Source organism: Arvicanthis niloticus, chromosome 12 (genome assembly GCF_011762505.2).
Source record: "Arvicanthis niloticus isolate mArvNil1 chromosome 12, mArvNil1.pat.X, whole genome shotgun sequence".
NCBI classification, from domain to species: Eukaryota; Metazoa; Chordata; class Mammalia; order Rodentia; family Muridae; genus Arvicanthis; species Arvicanthis niloticus.
In genome coordinates, this window is record NC_047669.1 from 30,365,787 (window position 1) to 30,383,144 (window position 17,358).

General features: G+C 43.3%; 1 protein-coding gene across 2 annotated transcripts in view; it reads left to right on the top strand.

Moving 5' to 3' along the window:
* Positions 1-15,746, top strand: part of Usf3 (upstream transcription factor family member 3) — a 51,140-nt gene extending 35,394 nt beyond the window's left edge. For both annotated transcript variants that reach the window (XM_034515793.2, XM_076942982.1), the window contains 2 exons: positions 339-435; positions 3,109-15,746. In XM_034515793.2, the coding sequence (XP_034371684.1) occupies positions 339-435; positions 3,109-9,581 (6,570 nt within the window). In that variant the 3' untranslated portion in view covers positions 9,582-15,746. The remainder of the gene's footprint in view (positions 1-338; positions 436-3,108) is intronic.
* The last annotated feature ends 1,612 nt before the right edge of the window (positions 15,747-17,358 follow it).

Here is a 17,358-nt window from a genome sequence, read left to right on the forward strand (position 1 = left end):
GATCTCTCACTGGCTTGAGGCTCACATATTGGATTAGGCTAGCTGCCTTCACATTCCCAGAGCTGGAATTATAAGTGCATGCTACCATACATTGCTTTTAAAATTTATCTTCAGCGAATTGAAGTCAGGTCTTCATGCTTTTGCCTATATTCCTAGATCCTAGAACTGAGCCTGACACATAGTAAATGGTCAGAGGCTTAATAAATACATGAACTTTGTATCTAATTTGTATTTTAAAAAGTTATGTATCACATGTGATAAGGTTATCACACTTTACATGTATTCTTACAGGTTTTACCTTTTAATGAAATATTGAAATTGTTACTTTTCTTTTGCAGAGCAAGAACATGATCCTGGACCAAGCCTTTAAGTACATAACAGAACTGAAGCGGCAAAATGACGAACTCCTGCTCAACGGAGGGAGCAGTGAACAAGGTGGAGACTTGCCGAGTCTTGCTGTCTCCTGTTTGTGTTGCAGTGACATGCATTGAGGACATGGAAAGCTCCCCCAGCCCTCAGATCAGAATAGGCTTGCCTTCAAGCATCACAAGAGAATAGCATTGCAAATGAGATCATTGTAGCTGAACTCCTTCCTCTTCCTCTGTGGTTGATTTTCATCTTGTGCAAACACATAACGTCAACGTTGATTACTTCTGTGTATTTCATGTTTGTCTAAGTCATAAAACTAATAGTGTTAAGTCTCATCTGCTCCTCTTGGATCTTGCAGTTAGGAGACTCAGAATATGGCTCACAGAGGAGCTGTGTTTGTGGTAACTTATAAACAAGATTAGAGGGTAGATCTGGGCCAAGTTTTAACAATGTATTGACTCAGAAGACCAAAGTATTCACTTCATAATTGTTTGCATTAGTATAAAGTACATATTGAACTTCCAGGTCATTTAATATACTTGATTTTTAGGTATAACTTTTTGTGCTGTGGGTTCTGAGTTTCCCAACAGCATTGGTGAGAAGCTGAAAGGAAACACTCCAGACCAGCGTAAAGCTCAGGGTGGAAGGCCAGTTGGGTGGCCCTTTATTATGGCTCTGAAAAGAACAGAGGGTTTCCTGTGACAAATCTTAAAAGGAGTAGTAGACCACTTTAAAAGGAACAATATTTTACTAATGTTGGACAGTGCTGTGCCACACTGCTTGTACTGGGAAAGAATAGTATTGAAAACCCTTTCAGGAATGCAGCATTCAGAATTCTTTCTTACATTCAGTTAAAAAGATGCTTTCCTAAGTTAGCTCTCTTAATGATGCAGACTACCCTTATGGGTGCTTCCATCAGACAGCTAGATATATTGGTATTTGGAATATTGTGAAGTTCTCCACAAGATGCTTTGAGGCTAGAATGATCTTCAGACTTTTCCAGTGAAAGCTCCTTTGCATGAGAACACAAGGCTAGGCCAAGCAAGTCACCTTAGTGAAAAGGGAAGCTAATGACAAACTACCAGGCACATGCAGTTCAGAAAAGGTCTAGAAGCCAGGTCAGGGCGGGGCAGAATACAGAACAGCTTCAATGGTTCTCTTGTCATCTCTGTTGTAATCATCACGGGTTCTTGGGTTTTTTCCATGCATGTTTTCTATCCATTGCTTGATCCCTGTATTGTTTGTTGTTGTCCTTTTGGTAGAGGATAGTTTGTTTTATTTAATATAGAGTAGAGGACAGCACCTTCTCAAGGATCAACAATGGCCAAAGGAACCATTCCTGTAGAGCACACTCAAAGGCGGAAGGCAGACAGTGGTCAAGGAGACCACTGTTCCTATCTGTACTGGAGGCATGCTTTATACTAAGGTCTATAGAAGAGACAACTCTCCCTTCAGAACATACTCCTGTCCAAGAGATTCACATGCCCATTTTGGTAGACTTCTAATGAGGGGGACAGTAAAGCTTCTAGCCAGATAGTAATCTTATAAAGTTACACACACACCCCATTATATTAGTAATCTTATTGTTAGTTCAGAGTGTCATGTTTTCACCCTGGGCTACAGATATGCCATAGATCCCATCCTTTTGACTAGTTCTCAGAGTCTGAAGTTCTGGTCTTTGTTTAAAACCTGCTGGTTATGAGAGGGGCTCACCCCAATGACCTCCAAGCCTGCCAATACCTACCTACCTACTTTACAGTACCTCCTCGAGAGATGAAACCCCCAAGTCATTTAGGTATTTGGCATCTAGGTAGTCTGACTGCTTAGGGCTGTGGTGAGTGTAGGAGGATGTGAGGTTTCTGTTCTTGCTGACTTTGAGCTCTGTAGAGTTAGACTGCTGCAGGACCATCTGAGGATGAATTGACTAAGTAAGAGGAGAAAAAATTGAGACAGTAGACACACAAGGTCCAAGACAAATATAATCACCACATAATCTTAGTGTATAATAGTTTAATAACTATGAAAATTTAGAGGTCCAATTCCAAAGCCATTTGCCAAAAGGGATGCTAGTGTTTGGCATGGTTTAAACCTGGTCTTGTCAGTCAGATGGAGAATTGGCAGAATTAAGAATTATACCAGTCAACCTTGATAATAACACAAGTGTCCTCCATGAGTAGCTGTGAGGATGTCTATCTAACATGTCTTGGCCACCTTTGGACTACTACTATGTTAGGCTGCTTTGAAAAATGCTCCACAAATTGATGGATTTGAGCCAAGGCCTAGTTAAGAACTAACTCACAGGGCTACACCTCAGCATTCTGTGTCATGCTATTAAGAGCCTGTCAGTTGTGGTAACCCTACACTTGGAATCCTGAACAAAGAGGCTTTTAGCTTATCAAGAGCATGTTACCAGGTATAAGTCTGTCTTCCCTTGTTTTATCTGTTAGCTGGGGTAGTGAAAAGGTTTTGATTCAGAACATTGAGACTTCATACACCATAGGAGATTTTCACTGGTTGGCCTTTAAAGATGTAGAGTTTAAAAGGAATTTAAGGGAGGCTTGAGGTACCACTCTAAGAAGAAAGCCTTACAGCAGCAGAGTGCTGCTGGCTGGTGCAGAGTCTTACTGCATCTGATGGCCAGGACTGGAATTCAGTGGCTTAGCACATGAAGTTTTCCTTAAGTTGTAATAATGACTGACATTCATCTGTATTTTTACATCTTTATTTCTAATATTTTAGCTGAAGAAATTAAAAAGCTGCGGAAACAACTAGAAGAAATCCAAAAAGAAAATGGCCGATATATTGAATTATTGAAAGCAAATGACATATGCTTGTATGATGACCCCACAATCCACTGGAAAGGAAATCTGAAAACCTCAAAGGTGTCTGTTGTTATTCCAAGTGACCAGGTCCAGAAAAACATCATCGTTTATTCCAACGGGAGCCAGCCTGGGGGAAACAGCCAGGGGACAGCTGTTCAAGGAATAACCTTTAATGTTGGTCACAGCTTGCAAAAGCAAACAGCCAATGTGGTGCCAGTGCAGAGGACCTGTAAGCTTGTGACTCCTGTGTCTATTTCTGGAGTTTACCCTTCTGAAAACAAGCCGTGGCATCAGAATACAGTGTCTGCACTGGCTGCCAACCAGTCTGTTCCCCTTTGTCTTCCCGCTGCCATTTCTGCTCAAAACATTCTCGAAATTTCTAGTTCTGAAAGCCAATCAAGTATGCTTGGTGCCACTGGTGGCTCAGTGGTCACCGTTTCAGTTGGCCCTGACCCTTACCAACATCGTTCCTTGAACACATGCCTAAATGATCAAAATGCTTCAGAAAATAACAAGGCACAAGAGAGCCCCAAATCATCAAAGAAAATAGTCACATGTGTCTCAGGCACCTCCTCCAGCAATTCAGCAGCTGTCCCTGAGGTGCACCATGAAACCAAGTCCAACCGGAGCATTCAAGGCTTCAATGCAGATTCACAAGACACCCTTGTGTCAATTATTACCACAGTGTGCTCCCAGTCTCCCAGATCTACAGGTGGTTCTTCTCCAGTGAGTGGAAGCAAGACTGCAGACTCAACAAGTACAGCACCAGCGGTGGTACCAGCCCATGCTGCTGTAGCAAAGAGTCCCCTCCCAGTGAGCAGTCTTTCTGCAAATCCTTTGGAGGGTAGTTGGACTCCTTCTTGTTCTCTGCCTTCTTCAAGTGTCAGTGCTTCAGAACTAAAAAACATCAACAGCCTTACCCGAATCTCTTCAGCCGGAAACACACAGACAACATGGACTACATTGCACCTGGCTGGAAACACTATTCAGCCTTTAAGCCAGCCACCATCTTCTGCTGCGACTCCAGCATTAAGTGAGTGTGATACCAGCCCTGCCCCAAGCAACCACAAGCATGTGGCTACAGGCATCACCCTAAATAATTCCCCTCCAGCAGATGGGCAGCCAGTTGAGCAAGTAGTGGTGACTTTGCCTTCATGTCCACCCTTACCTATACAACCACTAATTGCCCAGCCACAAGTTAAATCTCAGCCTCCCAAAAATATCCTTCCCTTGAATTCAGCAATGCAAGTGATTCAGATGGCTCAGCCAGTTGGGTCAGGTGTCACTGCAGCTCCAGCTAACCAAAATGTCATCATTCTTCAGCCACCCAGCACAACCCCATGCCCAGCAATGATGAGGGCAGAGGTTTCCAACCAAACAGTAGGTCAACAGATTGTCATCATACAGGCGGCTAATCAGAACCCATTGCCACTCCTCTCTGCTCCCCATTCTGGTCCTGTTCGACTGCCTGTCAATGGAGCCAGTGCTATAATAGGGTCTCATAATTCAGTGCAAAATGTGCCAGCCCCACAGACTTTTGGAGGGAAGCATCTTGTCCACATATTACCAAGACCTTCATCTCTGTCCACATCTAACTCAACACAGACTTTTTCTGTTACCATGTCAAACCAACAGCAGCCTCAGACCATTTCTTTAAATGGACAGCTCTTTGCTTTGCAGCCTGTGATGTCCTCATCAGGAACTACAAATCAAAGCCCTATGCAAATTATTCAACCCACTACCAGCGAAGATCCAAATACCAATGTTGCCCTGAACACATTTGGGGCTTTGGCCAGCCTCAATCAAAGCATATCACAGATGGCTGGGCAAAGCTGTGTACAGTTGTCTATTAGCCAGTCTGCTAATCCTCAGACTTCTGCAAACAGTCAAACCAGCTCCGCTAGCTGTGTTTCACTAGCAACAACTGTAGCACCTACCATGACAGCAGATAATTCAGCTACACTATCCACTACTTACAGTCTTGCAACAGCTTCCTCAACAAACACCGTCACTTGTTTGCCCTCTACCGTGAAATCAAAAAGACTGAGCAAGAAGCCAGGTGCCAAGAAACACTTACCAGCTAACAAGCCAGCATGTCCCCTGAATTCAGTTAGAGATGTGGGCAAGACAGACGGCCCCAGAATTGACAGCTCAGCAGAGCCATCATGTAGTGATGGACTGCTGGATAGCCTCCCTGTTAGCCTATCTTCTGTTGCTGTGTCCCAGACAAAGAATGTTAGTATTTCTGTTTCACAGTCTTTGGACATTCTGAATTCTGAATCAGTAATCCCTGAGTCTGATCCTAAATCTAAGTCTGCAGAAGACTGTAGCTCATCCTCCCAAGAATCTGAAACAAACGAACAACTTGTATTGGCACCAGCAAAACCCAAAGATTCTACTCCCATCTTGCAAGAGACATCTCAGGGTACACCACCATGTTCTGTAGCATTATCCAATGTTACAGAATCCTGTACTTCAGCTAATGTGTTGACTCCATCTCCTATCGAATCCCATAGTTTAGTTTCTCAGGTTTCTGGTATGTCATCCACTACAAGCACTTCAAACACTGACTGTATTTCTGAGGTAGAAATTGTGGCAGAGCCTTGCCCAGTTCAGCAGGATTCATTGGACACCATGCAAACAGCAGGGCCTTTAAAAGGGCAAGGACTAACTATGTTGCTGTCTGATCTTGCTAAAGAAAAGGACCTTCAGAGGTCATCTCTCTCAGTCCAAATGGATCATCCTGGCTTTTCTCCAGAAAGTTCTAAGATAGGTGATTCTAATGTTGATTTGCATCCCAAGCAGGAACTATTACTGATGAGCGATGACAGAGATCCGCCACAGCCCCACTCCTGCCTCCCTGATCAGGAGGTTATTCATGGCTCTTTGCTCACCAGTAGGCAGGCTGACTCTCCAATGTCAACCAGCTCTGGCAGTAGTCGTAGTTTCTCGGTTGCATCCATGCTTCCCGAAACAGCTCGAGAAGATGTGACCAGCAGTACAACAACTAACACATGTGACAGTTGCACCTTTGCAGAGCAAACTGACATTGTGGCTCTTGCCGCAAGAGCTATCTTGGACCAGGAGAGCATTGAGAAGGGAAGGCTTGGCACACAGGCTGATGTGAAGGAGGTTACTCCAAAGCCTTCTGAAACCTCTTTAGAGGGAGACCAGCCCTTTAAACCACAGATCCACAAGGAGACTTGCACAGGACAGGCAGATGCAACACCAAATGAATTTAACTCTCAGGATTCCGTGGAAGTGACAGTCGATAGGCCTCTTGAAAAGCCAAGCTGTTCTCTGGGAATTAAAGCATCAAATGCTCCCTTACAGGTGTCAGCCTCTCAGCCACCAAGTCTCACCCATCAGAACAGCATCAGCCATCCTCTGGTCAGCTGCACAGGTTTATCACAGAGCTCAGATCAAACTTCTAATCCTGTGACCGTTAATATGACTGTTTCATCCAGTTCTTATGGCAGCCAGCCTCCTGTGCCACCTCTGATGACAGAATATTCCCAGGAACAACTGAACAGCATGACTAGTGCTATACCAAATCCACAGGTTCAAGAACCACTTTCAAAGCCCAGTCATGAAAGTCGTAAAGATTCTGCAAAGCGCACTGTACAAGATGATCTTTTACTATCTTCAGCCAAACGTCAAAAGCATTGTCAGCCAGCTCCTCTCAGACTTGAAAGTATGCCCCTGATGAGCCGGACTCCAGATAACATTCCTGACCAAACTCAAATGATGGCGAGTCAGATCACTCCCAACTCCTCAAACTCAGTTGTCAGCAACCCAGCACATGGAGATGGCCTTACACGGTTATTCCCACCTGGTAACAACTTTGTGGTTCCTGCATTGAGGCAGACAGATGTTCAGTGTAATTCTCAGCCTTCAGTTGCTGAGCAACAGCAGCAAACCCAGGCAGGTCAACATCTGCAGGCACTGCAGCAGCATGTACCACCTCAAGGAGTATCTCACCTTCACACCAACCATCTGTACATCAAGCAGCAGCAGCAGCAGCAGCAAGCAGGGCAGTTAAGAGAGAGGCATCACTTGTATCAGCTGCAGCATCACATACCTCATGCAGATAATGCTGTCCACTCCCAGCCCCATATTGTGCACCAACAGAGAACTCTACAGCAGGAAGTTCAGATGCAGAAGAAAAGGAATCTGGTTCAGGGCACTCCTACAGCTCAGCTGTCCTTACAACCGAAACACCATGGGACTGACCAGTCGAGACCCAAGAGTAGCCAGCCACATCCTCACCATCAACAGCTACAGCAACAGCTGCAGCAACACTTCGCAAGTTCCCAGCCTGAGAAGAGCTGTGAAAACCCCTCAGCTAGCCGGGGGCGCCATAGCCACCCCCAGAACCATCTCAGTCAGGACGTCCTACGCCAGCAACAGGATGGCCATAGCCATCCCCAGAATCATCTTAGTCAAGACGCTCTACACCAGCAACAGGATGGTGGAAGCAGACAGCAGGGTCCAGCAGTTTCTTCTGACCACGTATCTGGGCATAATCCAATGCAGAGGCTTTTACCATCAAGAGGGTTAGAGCAGCAAATGGTGTCCCAACCAAGTATTGTGACAAGGTCTTCAGACATGACTTGTGCTCCACACAGGCCAGAGAGAAACCGAGTGTCAAGCTACTCTGCCGAAGCTCTCATAGGAAAGTCACCTTCTACTTCAGAACAGAGAATGGGGATATCCATTCAGGGTTCCAGGGTTTCAGATCAGCTTGAAATGAGAAGCTATCTTGATGTTCCCAGAAATAAGAGCTTGGCGCTCCATAATATGCAGGGTCGCATGGATCATACTGTCACCTCAGATATCCGCCTTTCTGATTGCCAGACATTCAAACCAGGTGGAGCCAGCCAACAGCCCCAGAGTAATTTTGAAGTACAATCTTCAAGAAACAATGAAATAGGTAATCCTGTGCCATCACTGAGAAGCATGCAGTCCCAGGCTTTTCGAATTAGTCAAAACACTGGCCCACCACCAATAGACCGACAGAAGAGATTATCTTATCCACCAGTTCAGAGCATCCCAACAGGAAATGCTGTCCCACCAAGGGACAGTGAGAATACATGTCACCAGAGTTTCATGCAGAGTCTGCTTGCTCCTCACCTTGGTGATCAGGTCATTGGGAGTCAAAGGTCCCTCTCAGAACATCCAAGGAATACACAATGTGGTCCATCTTCAACAATTGAGTATAATTGTCCACCAACTCGTGAAAGTGTTCATATCAGGAGAGAGAGTGAAAGTCAGAATAGAGAGAGTTGTGACATGTCTTTAGGTGCAATTAACCCCAGGAATAGCACTTTGAATATTCCTTTTTCGAGTTCCTCTTCCTCAGGGGATATTCAAGGTCGAAACACAAGTCCCAATGTTTCGGTACAGAAGTCCAACTCCATGAGGATTACTGACAGTCATGGGGCCAAGGGCCACATGAACCCTCCTGTCACATCCAACATGCATGGGGTTGCAAGGCCAACTTTGCCACACCCATCTGTGTCTCATGGGAATGCTGACCAAGGGCCTCCTGTGCGTCAGGCTAACTCTTCAGTTGCCCAGAGATCAAGGCATCCCCTGCAGGACAGCAGTGGTTCCAAAATCCGCCAGCCTGAAAGGAATCGTTCTGGAAATCAAAGACACAGTAATGTCTTTGATCCAAGTCTTCCTCATCTTCCTCTCTCTACTAGTGGCAGTATGATTCTTGGACGGCAACAACCTGCTGCAGAGAAGAGAGGAAGTATTGTTCGCTTCATGCCTGATAGTCCACAAGTACCTAATGATAATTCGGGTCCTGACCAGCATTCGCTGTCACAGAATTTCGGTTTTCCTTTTATTCCTGAGGGTGGCATGAATCCACCAATAAATACTAATACTTCCTTCATTCCACAGGTTACTCAGCCTAGTGCCACCAGAGCTCCAGCTCTCATCCCAGTGGATCCCCAGAACACGCTACCTTCCTTCTACCCACCGTATTCTCCTGCCCACCCTACTCTGTCCAATGACATTTCAATCCCTTATTTTTCTAACCAAATGTTCTCCAATCCTAGCACAGAGAAAGTGAATAGTGGAAGTTTAAACAACCGATTTGGGTCAATTTTATCTCCTCCCAGACCTGTCGGCTTTGCTCAGCCAAGTTTCCCTCTTCTCCCCGAGATGCCACCAATGCACATGGCCAACTCTCACCTATCCAATTTTAATATGACGTCATTGTTTCCAGAAATAGCCGCGGCTCTTCCTGATGGCTCAGCAATGTCACCTTTGCTTACCATAGCAAACTCCTCTGCTTCTGACTCTTCCAAGCAGTCCTCAAACAGACCTGCTCACAACATAAGCCATATTTTAGGGCATGATTGCAGTTCAGCTGTTTAAATCCAGAGAGACTAACTGTAAAGGTTTGGGTAAAAATGACAACTATTCTTCTGTATACACATGTGCATTGAGAGAGCTGTATGGGTGTGTGTCTTTGTATTGGATAACCGGTTTTCAGTTATAGCTTCAAGGAAGCTATGTCAGAGAGGATGCATACACTGGGGTTGTCGAAAAAATCATCTTTCATTCCTGTGTGATGTGCTTTCTCTGATCTTAAGTGATTTACCTTTCTAAGCTTGATTTGTAGTCTTTTATTCCCAAGTACTAATCAGCCCGAAGTTGAAGGATCTTGGCGCATGCTGGGTGGTAGGAGGGAGCCGAGATTTTAAACTCAGTTGTTGAGAAGTTGTAGAATAGATAGTCGAGATGGTTAAATTGCAAATCCAAAAGTAAAAGCAACTTGAAAGAAATCATGATTCATTATAGGTGCTTGCCGATGTCAACATCTAACAGTTCTGAACCATGGCAAGTAATGAATTGATAATGAGTTGAATTCCCATAAGTAAAAATATCAGGCAGATCGAAAAATGAAGTGTTTGATCAGCCTTCATTACTGAGCTTTGATAGAGACTTCTTTCTTAATTATAATTTTTAATAAAATACCTAAATTTCATGTCTTGTTCTTCAAAGTAGGGAGCCACATCCTTCTTTAATGTGCCAAGATTCTGCAAAGCGAAAGTCTTCCTCAGACAATGAGCCTTAAAAATACAAAGCTAAGAGAAAATTCAGAAATGTTTTCCACTTAGTACTTGGGTTTTGCATTAGGCCAAAGAATAACATCAGTTGTGCGTTTCCCTGGTGTCAGTCAGTGGCTAGTGCCTCATCAGTTACGTTGATTTAGTATTCTCTCTTCATTCTATTTATTTGGTCTTGAAATGCATTAATTTACAATCACTTAAATGTTAGAACTGCTCAGTAAATGTTGTGTTTAGAAGATACATTTGAGCCTTTCAGATACTTCAGAGTAGAGTTTTAAGCTGTCTCAGTCTTTTCATTTGCTGATTATTTATATTAAATATGGCATTGTAAATTACATCATTGTCCTTCATAACAGTTATAATAAGAAAATGAATTCATTATTTTTCTCGTAGGTATGAAATGGTGCTTCACAAAAATACCTTCACTATGTATGTCTGTGTTCATGAGTGAGAGTGGGTGTGGAAATGGTTTTAAAGTAGAGAGAATGGTCCTCATTGTTGGAGATGTGTATCATATCCGCATATTATCATGTTACACATGATAGATTGATATAATCTTGTCTCAGTTGGAAATGAACAAATTGGAAATGACCGTAGAGCTGCTGTCTACAAGTGGGCAGTTGAGGCTTGCTCTAATGCCCCGGGTTCTCAGTCCTAGCGCTGCACCCCTCATGTTAACATGGTTAACATGGTTCCTCATGTTGTGCTGACTCCCAACCATGAAATTATTTTCAGTGTTACTTTATAGCTGTAATTTTGCTATTGTTATGAATTGTAATATAAATATGTGATTTCAGATGGTCTTAGGCGACCCCTGTGAAAGAGTTGTTTGACCCCCAAGTAGGTCACAACCCGCAGGTTGAAAGCCCTTGTTCTAAAGTATAGGAAAACATACTGTAGGGTTGTTTTTTTTTTTAATTCTCTTAAACATTACATCCCAACTGCAGTTTTCCAGCCCCATCCACCTCCTCTCTCACCCAGTTCCAGTCCTCCGCCATTCTCCTAAAAAAATTAAAAATTTAAAAAAAAAAAAAAAAAAAAAAGCAGGCCACCCAGGGCCATGAGCTGAACACAGCATGACAAGTTACACCAAGATCAGGCACAAACCCTCACTTCCAGGCCGGATGAGGTAGCCCAACAGGGGAAAGAGGCCTGCTGTAGATATTTTTTTAACCCCAACAAATTAGTAATGAATTAGTAATGAATTTTAAACATATATTGAATCTTGAAAAGTTAAAGCTAAGAAAAAATTGTACTGATTTTTTTTTTTAATTGTTTAAACTCATAGCTTTCAGTTGTTGCTACACTCTGTTAAAAACTAAATACAGGGAGAGGTACACAGAATGAGCCCTTGGCTCTGTGGAAAAAAGTGAGCCCAAGGACCAGCGGAGGTTTCAGTTTTGAAGGCTTTCCCCCCCCCCCCCCCTTTGGTTTGCTTTCTTTTTAGACTAAGAAAGCTGCCCAGGGCCCATCAGAGCAGTTACCACTGAATGCCTTTCAAAACGCTCAGCAAAAGGTTCCCATATGCCTGGTCACCTGTTTTCACCAACCCCCCCTCTTTCTGGGGCCCTTGAAAATCACCCCTCCTGGTGAACTAGGCAAACCTGTGTTTCTTCCCTAGGGGGGAGAAGAGAACTTGAGGACTGCATTACTTAATTCGTGAATACCACAATAGGAAAGCTACTGAGGGAAACAGATTACTTTTAGGCACAAATATTCACCGTTTTCTTTGAACTTGAAAGGGCCAATCTGCCAGCGTCACTAAGGGCAGTGTTCTCTATAGCCAGCTATTCCTGCTCTTCTTGGTGGCTGTCTGCCTTTCACATATGTATCCTCACATCATGGTGGCTCTTGAGTTCTGAAGGACAGACTTGCTCAATTTGAACTAAGGTAACATGATGTGGACAGAGTTCAGGTTTGTGTTGTGTTTCTGAGACAGGGATCTTGCCATGTTGTCCAGACTGGCCTGGAATCCCTGGATATAAGCAGGCCTCAGTCTTCTAGGTAGCTGGGACTAGAGGTGCACTCTGCCACCCTGCTGAGAAGCAACACTTGAGACTGCAGCATGAGTCCTAAAGCCTGCTGCTACTTTGGGTTATTTTTGTTTGGTTGACTGACTACAGCTCAGCTCTGCACTGAGATAGATAGTGCCAGGGCTTTCACAGTGAGGATACTGTACTGCAATGCTGTCTGGTTCTCAGCTTTTCGTGACTATCAGGAGAGAGATGTGAAGGTCTGCAGATAATTAGGCTCCTGCTCACATGTGGCTCTAAACAGATACAGTGTATGTGTGTGTTAGAGATCATTTCATACATAGCGTTAGATGAGAAAGAATTCTCACTGTGCTCCTGCCTGGTTTAAAAGTCTGGGTACCTATCATCTGTGTTGATTATTAAAGCTACATGATCTGAGGAGGAAACATAAATGGTTTCTGTTAATCTCTAGGCAAAACTTCTGTTGAAATAATGGCAGAAAATGCAGTAAATTCAGTTGTAAGTTTCAAGTTGTCCTCAGCTTGTTAGCATGACTCTATAAAGTGTCTCCACAGATAGCTTTGTAATTTCTGGAAAAACCACGACTACTTCCTAAGTGAGAGTCATTGATTGGATCAGTTTGTTCTAACTATTGATCAGATAGAATCAGTGAGTTTCTCTCAGCATCCCACAGGAAGTTCTAAAGAAGTGGAGGGTTTTAGATTTCGCTGTGTAAACTTCTTCAATGAGTTTGCTAAATATGTCAATCACAGATGAAGTAAGTCCATTTTAATGTTTTTAATAGACATTGGGTCTATAAAAGTTTTATATTTCTTCAGATGTTATAGGTTTGATTTTACTGGAACAGCTCTGAGATGTCAGATGTCACTTCCTCTCTGAGGGGAGGGAAGGATTTCCACAGTGTTGTGATTTTAGAAATCTGAGGGATCTGAACTCTGGGTTAAAAGGTAGAGATGTCTGCTGCAGTCGCAGACACAGATCAGAAGTATGAGGAACTGCAATGAAGGTTAGCCGGTTATATCAGCCTTTTTAAAGCACACAGTTGTTTTTACATTTTATGGGCTTCCTTTGCCTTATTTTGGCCTTCTAGTATTAACCATCTCAGAGAGAGGCTAAAACTTATGCTCCACAGAACATATAGAAGCATATGGAAACATATAAAATACTAAGAAAGGCTGAGACTTGCTTCTATGCTTCTGGCTTTACCTTTCCTTCACGCAGGAACATAGGCTTTGGGGCTCTTTTAGCTGTTCCACATCAAATAGATGGCAGGCAGCCTGGCCATGTCCCTGGGATAGAGCTCTCTCTTGCATTAAAATGTGATGGCACCATCCTGTTAGATCAGTGTATAGTAGTGGAACCCAGGGTTTTTTGTAGTTGTTGTTTTGTTTTTTTTTTTTTGAGACTGGGTTTCTCTGTGCAGCCCTGGCTGTCCTGGAACTCACTCTGTAGACCAGGCTGACCTCGAACTCAGAAATCGCCTGCCTCTGCCTCCCAAGTGCTGGAATTAAAGGCGTGCGCCACCACTGCCCGGCAAGTGGGGCCTAGGTTTTACCTTTTTGAACCCCCTATGCCTCTGCCTCTTTCTTAAAGGGCAACAATTCCTCACAATGTCATTAGTTTAAAGCTTGACTGAAGAGATGTTTGTATGTGGGAATAACTGCATTCCTTGTCTTGGTGGATATTTACCCTGTGGTGGAAGGAAAGGTAACGGTGGTACCAAAATGGAATAAATAGCCTTCAGTTCATATCCTCAGCCACCTGGGAGTCACGGCAGTCCTGTCATGTGGGTGCTGACCACCTGGAGGAAGTGTGCCTGTGACTGTTACGTATGTAGGCAACAATTAGCAAATAACCAGAGACTCTAGTGTGGACTTGCTTTCTGGTGATTTTGCAATGTGTATATGCAAATTAGCTTCTTTTAGGCATTTCTTTTGAGCTGAATGTTAACATTTTGTTTTTTTTCCCCAAAGTTCTACCAAAAAGCAAGATTTTGTGTTTGTTTTATTTACTTGTTTTTTTGCTGAACTGTGCTCTTGCATTCTACTACTGTGCTGAATTCTCCTATAGTGAAATCTAAACTGTTTTTAATAGCTCCCGTGGGGCTCACCACACTCAGATGGAGCCAGTCCAGACAGGCTGGGAAACCACACCTAGGACTTGGACTCAGAGCTTCTGGTTCTGATGACATGCCTCTGCCCTGGTACTGCACTCTACCTGAAACTGTGCCTCTGATCCTGAGACCAGATCCCAGAACATATCACCCAGCCATCCCTGTGTTGCAGCGAAGGAGCTCCAGGGATGTTCCTGCTGTGTAGTCACACACCCCGTAGATGACAAGGACAGCTGATACTTCTCACTCTTGCCTTAGCACCCCTGAGCCACCATTGACAAACTCCTCACTTCGAGTTGTGTAGCTGAACCTGTAAACACAGAGCCTGTGTGGCAGGCAGTCCTTCAATGTCCTCATTTCTACATTTGCATAAACTCTACCTGGTAATCTTTCCTTTGGGCACATATGTGTTGTCAGGTGCTTCATAAACACAAGTCAACTTAGGTTGAGGAGATTGGGCAAGTTCTTTTGGATGAATACATAACCCATTAGATTCCACGAGACATGGATAAACCTCTCTTGTAATGTAGCACACATTTTTTTTTTAAAGATGATCTTTAACTTTTTGGGCCCAGTTGTGTGTACAGCATGCAGTATCTAATAGGAAATTAAAGTTCAACCCATTTAACTTTGTCTTCACGTTTTCTGAGACATCTCTGCCCTCCTGCTCCTGAAGTCTTAAAGTCATTTTCATCTGCAGAGACTTTGAGCACAGAGCTTGACAAGAGTGGTGAGCGTGTGGGGTGTTGAACTGTTAGCTTCCAAGAAGGGACCAGACAGCGTGGCTTAAGATGCTGCAGTCGTGTTACTGTGAAGGAAAATTCTTCCACTTTCAGCAGGTTGTGTGTGTGTGTGTATGTGTGTGCGTGCGCGCGTTCATTTTGGCTTTTTTTAAATGTTGAAAATTGAGGAGAACATGATTACCTTCACAAATTATTTATAGATACACTGGGCGTGATGCTTACTGGAGACAAGCACCAGGAAACATGAGTTTAGTGCTCCGGCCATGTGATATGTTGTCTGTGACCCAGCCAGCATTCTGCTGGGCACTGGGTCCTATAACTGTACATCACCTGGTTTATAATGCCAATGGAAATGATTTGTTTTGTAATGGAATACAGATGTATAATAGGATCAGGACTGACCACACTTGTAAATAAGAATGGGCCCTGTTTATTTTGACATCTTTTTACAAAATGCATTGTATTAGGATGTGGATATTCCAAAACATGCTCTTGTTTAAAGTTTTGAAATTTTTATTGTTAAATGTAACATTTCAATGGTTGTAATAATTATTTGTATAGATATGAATATAGTATTTTATTTAAGAAAATAAACTTTGCAGTTTTTGCATTGTGAATTCTCTCTTTTCCTGCCCATTTCTCTTCAGATCTGCTTGTTTTGCATCTGAAGTAGTGTATTACTATAGTTTCATCTGTCTGAAAAGATCCCATGACACTTTGCCGTTGGCCTTGTGTTCCTAAGTGTTACATCTCAAGTAAATCAGTTATGATGGGGGCTAAATTATTAAAAGGGGCTGCACACCTGTACGTTCGTTATAAAAACTTAGAATTTCACACATGGAAGAGTATTCAGTGAGGATTCAGTCTGTGTCCTCGACTGTGTTCACAGTGGAAGAAACTAAAGCTTAGACATTTGAGATAAGGGTTGGTATTGGGCTGGAGCGGTGCCTTTAGGGGATGAGAGCATATACAGTTCTTGCAGAGAACCCCATGGCAGGTGACTCACACCACCTGTGACTCCAGCTTCAGGAAGATCTAACAGGCTCTTCTGGCTTCTTCTAGCAGCTGCATCCATCCATATGCATACCCAATATACACATAATTAAAAGTTCAATCTTTTAAAGAAAGTTGGAAGACTACTAACACAATTGGCTCTAACTCCAGCTCCAGAGGCTCTGTGGTAGTTTGAAATGAGATATCCCCCATCATCTTTGGCATTTAGATGCCTGGTCCCTAGTTGGTGATGCTGTTTGGAGGGGTTTTGGTGGAGGGAAGTTTGTCACTGGAGGCAGGCTTTGAGAGTAAAAAGTCTGGTGACACACACCTTTAATCCCAGCATCTGGGAGACAGAAGCAGGCAGATCTCTGAATTTGAGGCTAGCCAGAGCTACATAGTGAAACCTGTCTTTAAAAAAAAAAAAAAAAAAAAAAAGTTGGGTATTTTACTATGGCTGTATTAACTTAGTTAAAAACTTACAAGCATAATTTACAAGGGAAGACTTAAAAGGGAAAACTGGATTGTACACTATAAACATGTATAACAACAAACGTTATTTTGTGTAAAACTTACATAAACTTTATATTGTTCGGCTTTTGTTTTTTTTAGGCAGGGTCTCGATGTGTAGCCCTCACTGTCCTGGAACCAGCTATCCTGCTTAGCCTCTCTAGTTGTGATCACAAGTACATACCATGATTATAGAAAGTGTAAGGCTGGGGCGTAGCTCTGTGGTAAGTGTGCATGTGTGATGTACAGGGCCCCAAGTTTCATTATCTATGAATCCCTGGATCTATGGATCAATGTATTGTTTACAGATGGAGTAAAAACAGTGCAGAAATGATCAACCCCAAATACAGAATAAAAAATAGTTAGGAAAAAAAAACAGCATGGCATCATAGGAAGAAAAAGTATTTCATAGGTAAGGTGTTCCCTTGCGTTGGATAGCAGACACTCAGGGGTTGGTCTCAGTTATGCCTGGAGAACTAGGATTCTCTGAGGAGCAGAATTCTCACATGAGGAATTTATTTGATTGGCTTACATGAGTCATGCTGGACTCTTACTCACTGGGGTGTCTGTTGAAAAAATCAGTAGCTGCTCAGTCTTAAGTGGCTGTAAACCTCAGCAGTCCTGTCTGGTGCTGGAAGGCCATTCGTGGAGAGCCACTGGTCTTTAGTTCACACTGGAAGGCAGAAAAGGCTGGGTTCCAGCGGCAGCAGAGACTAGCAGGAGCAG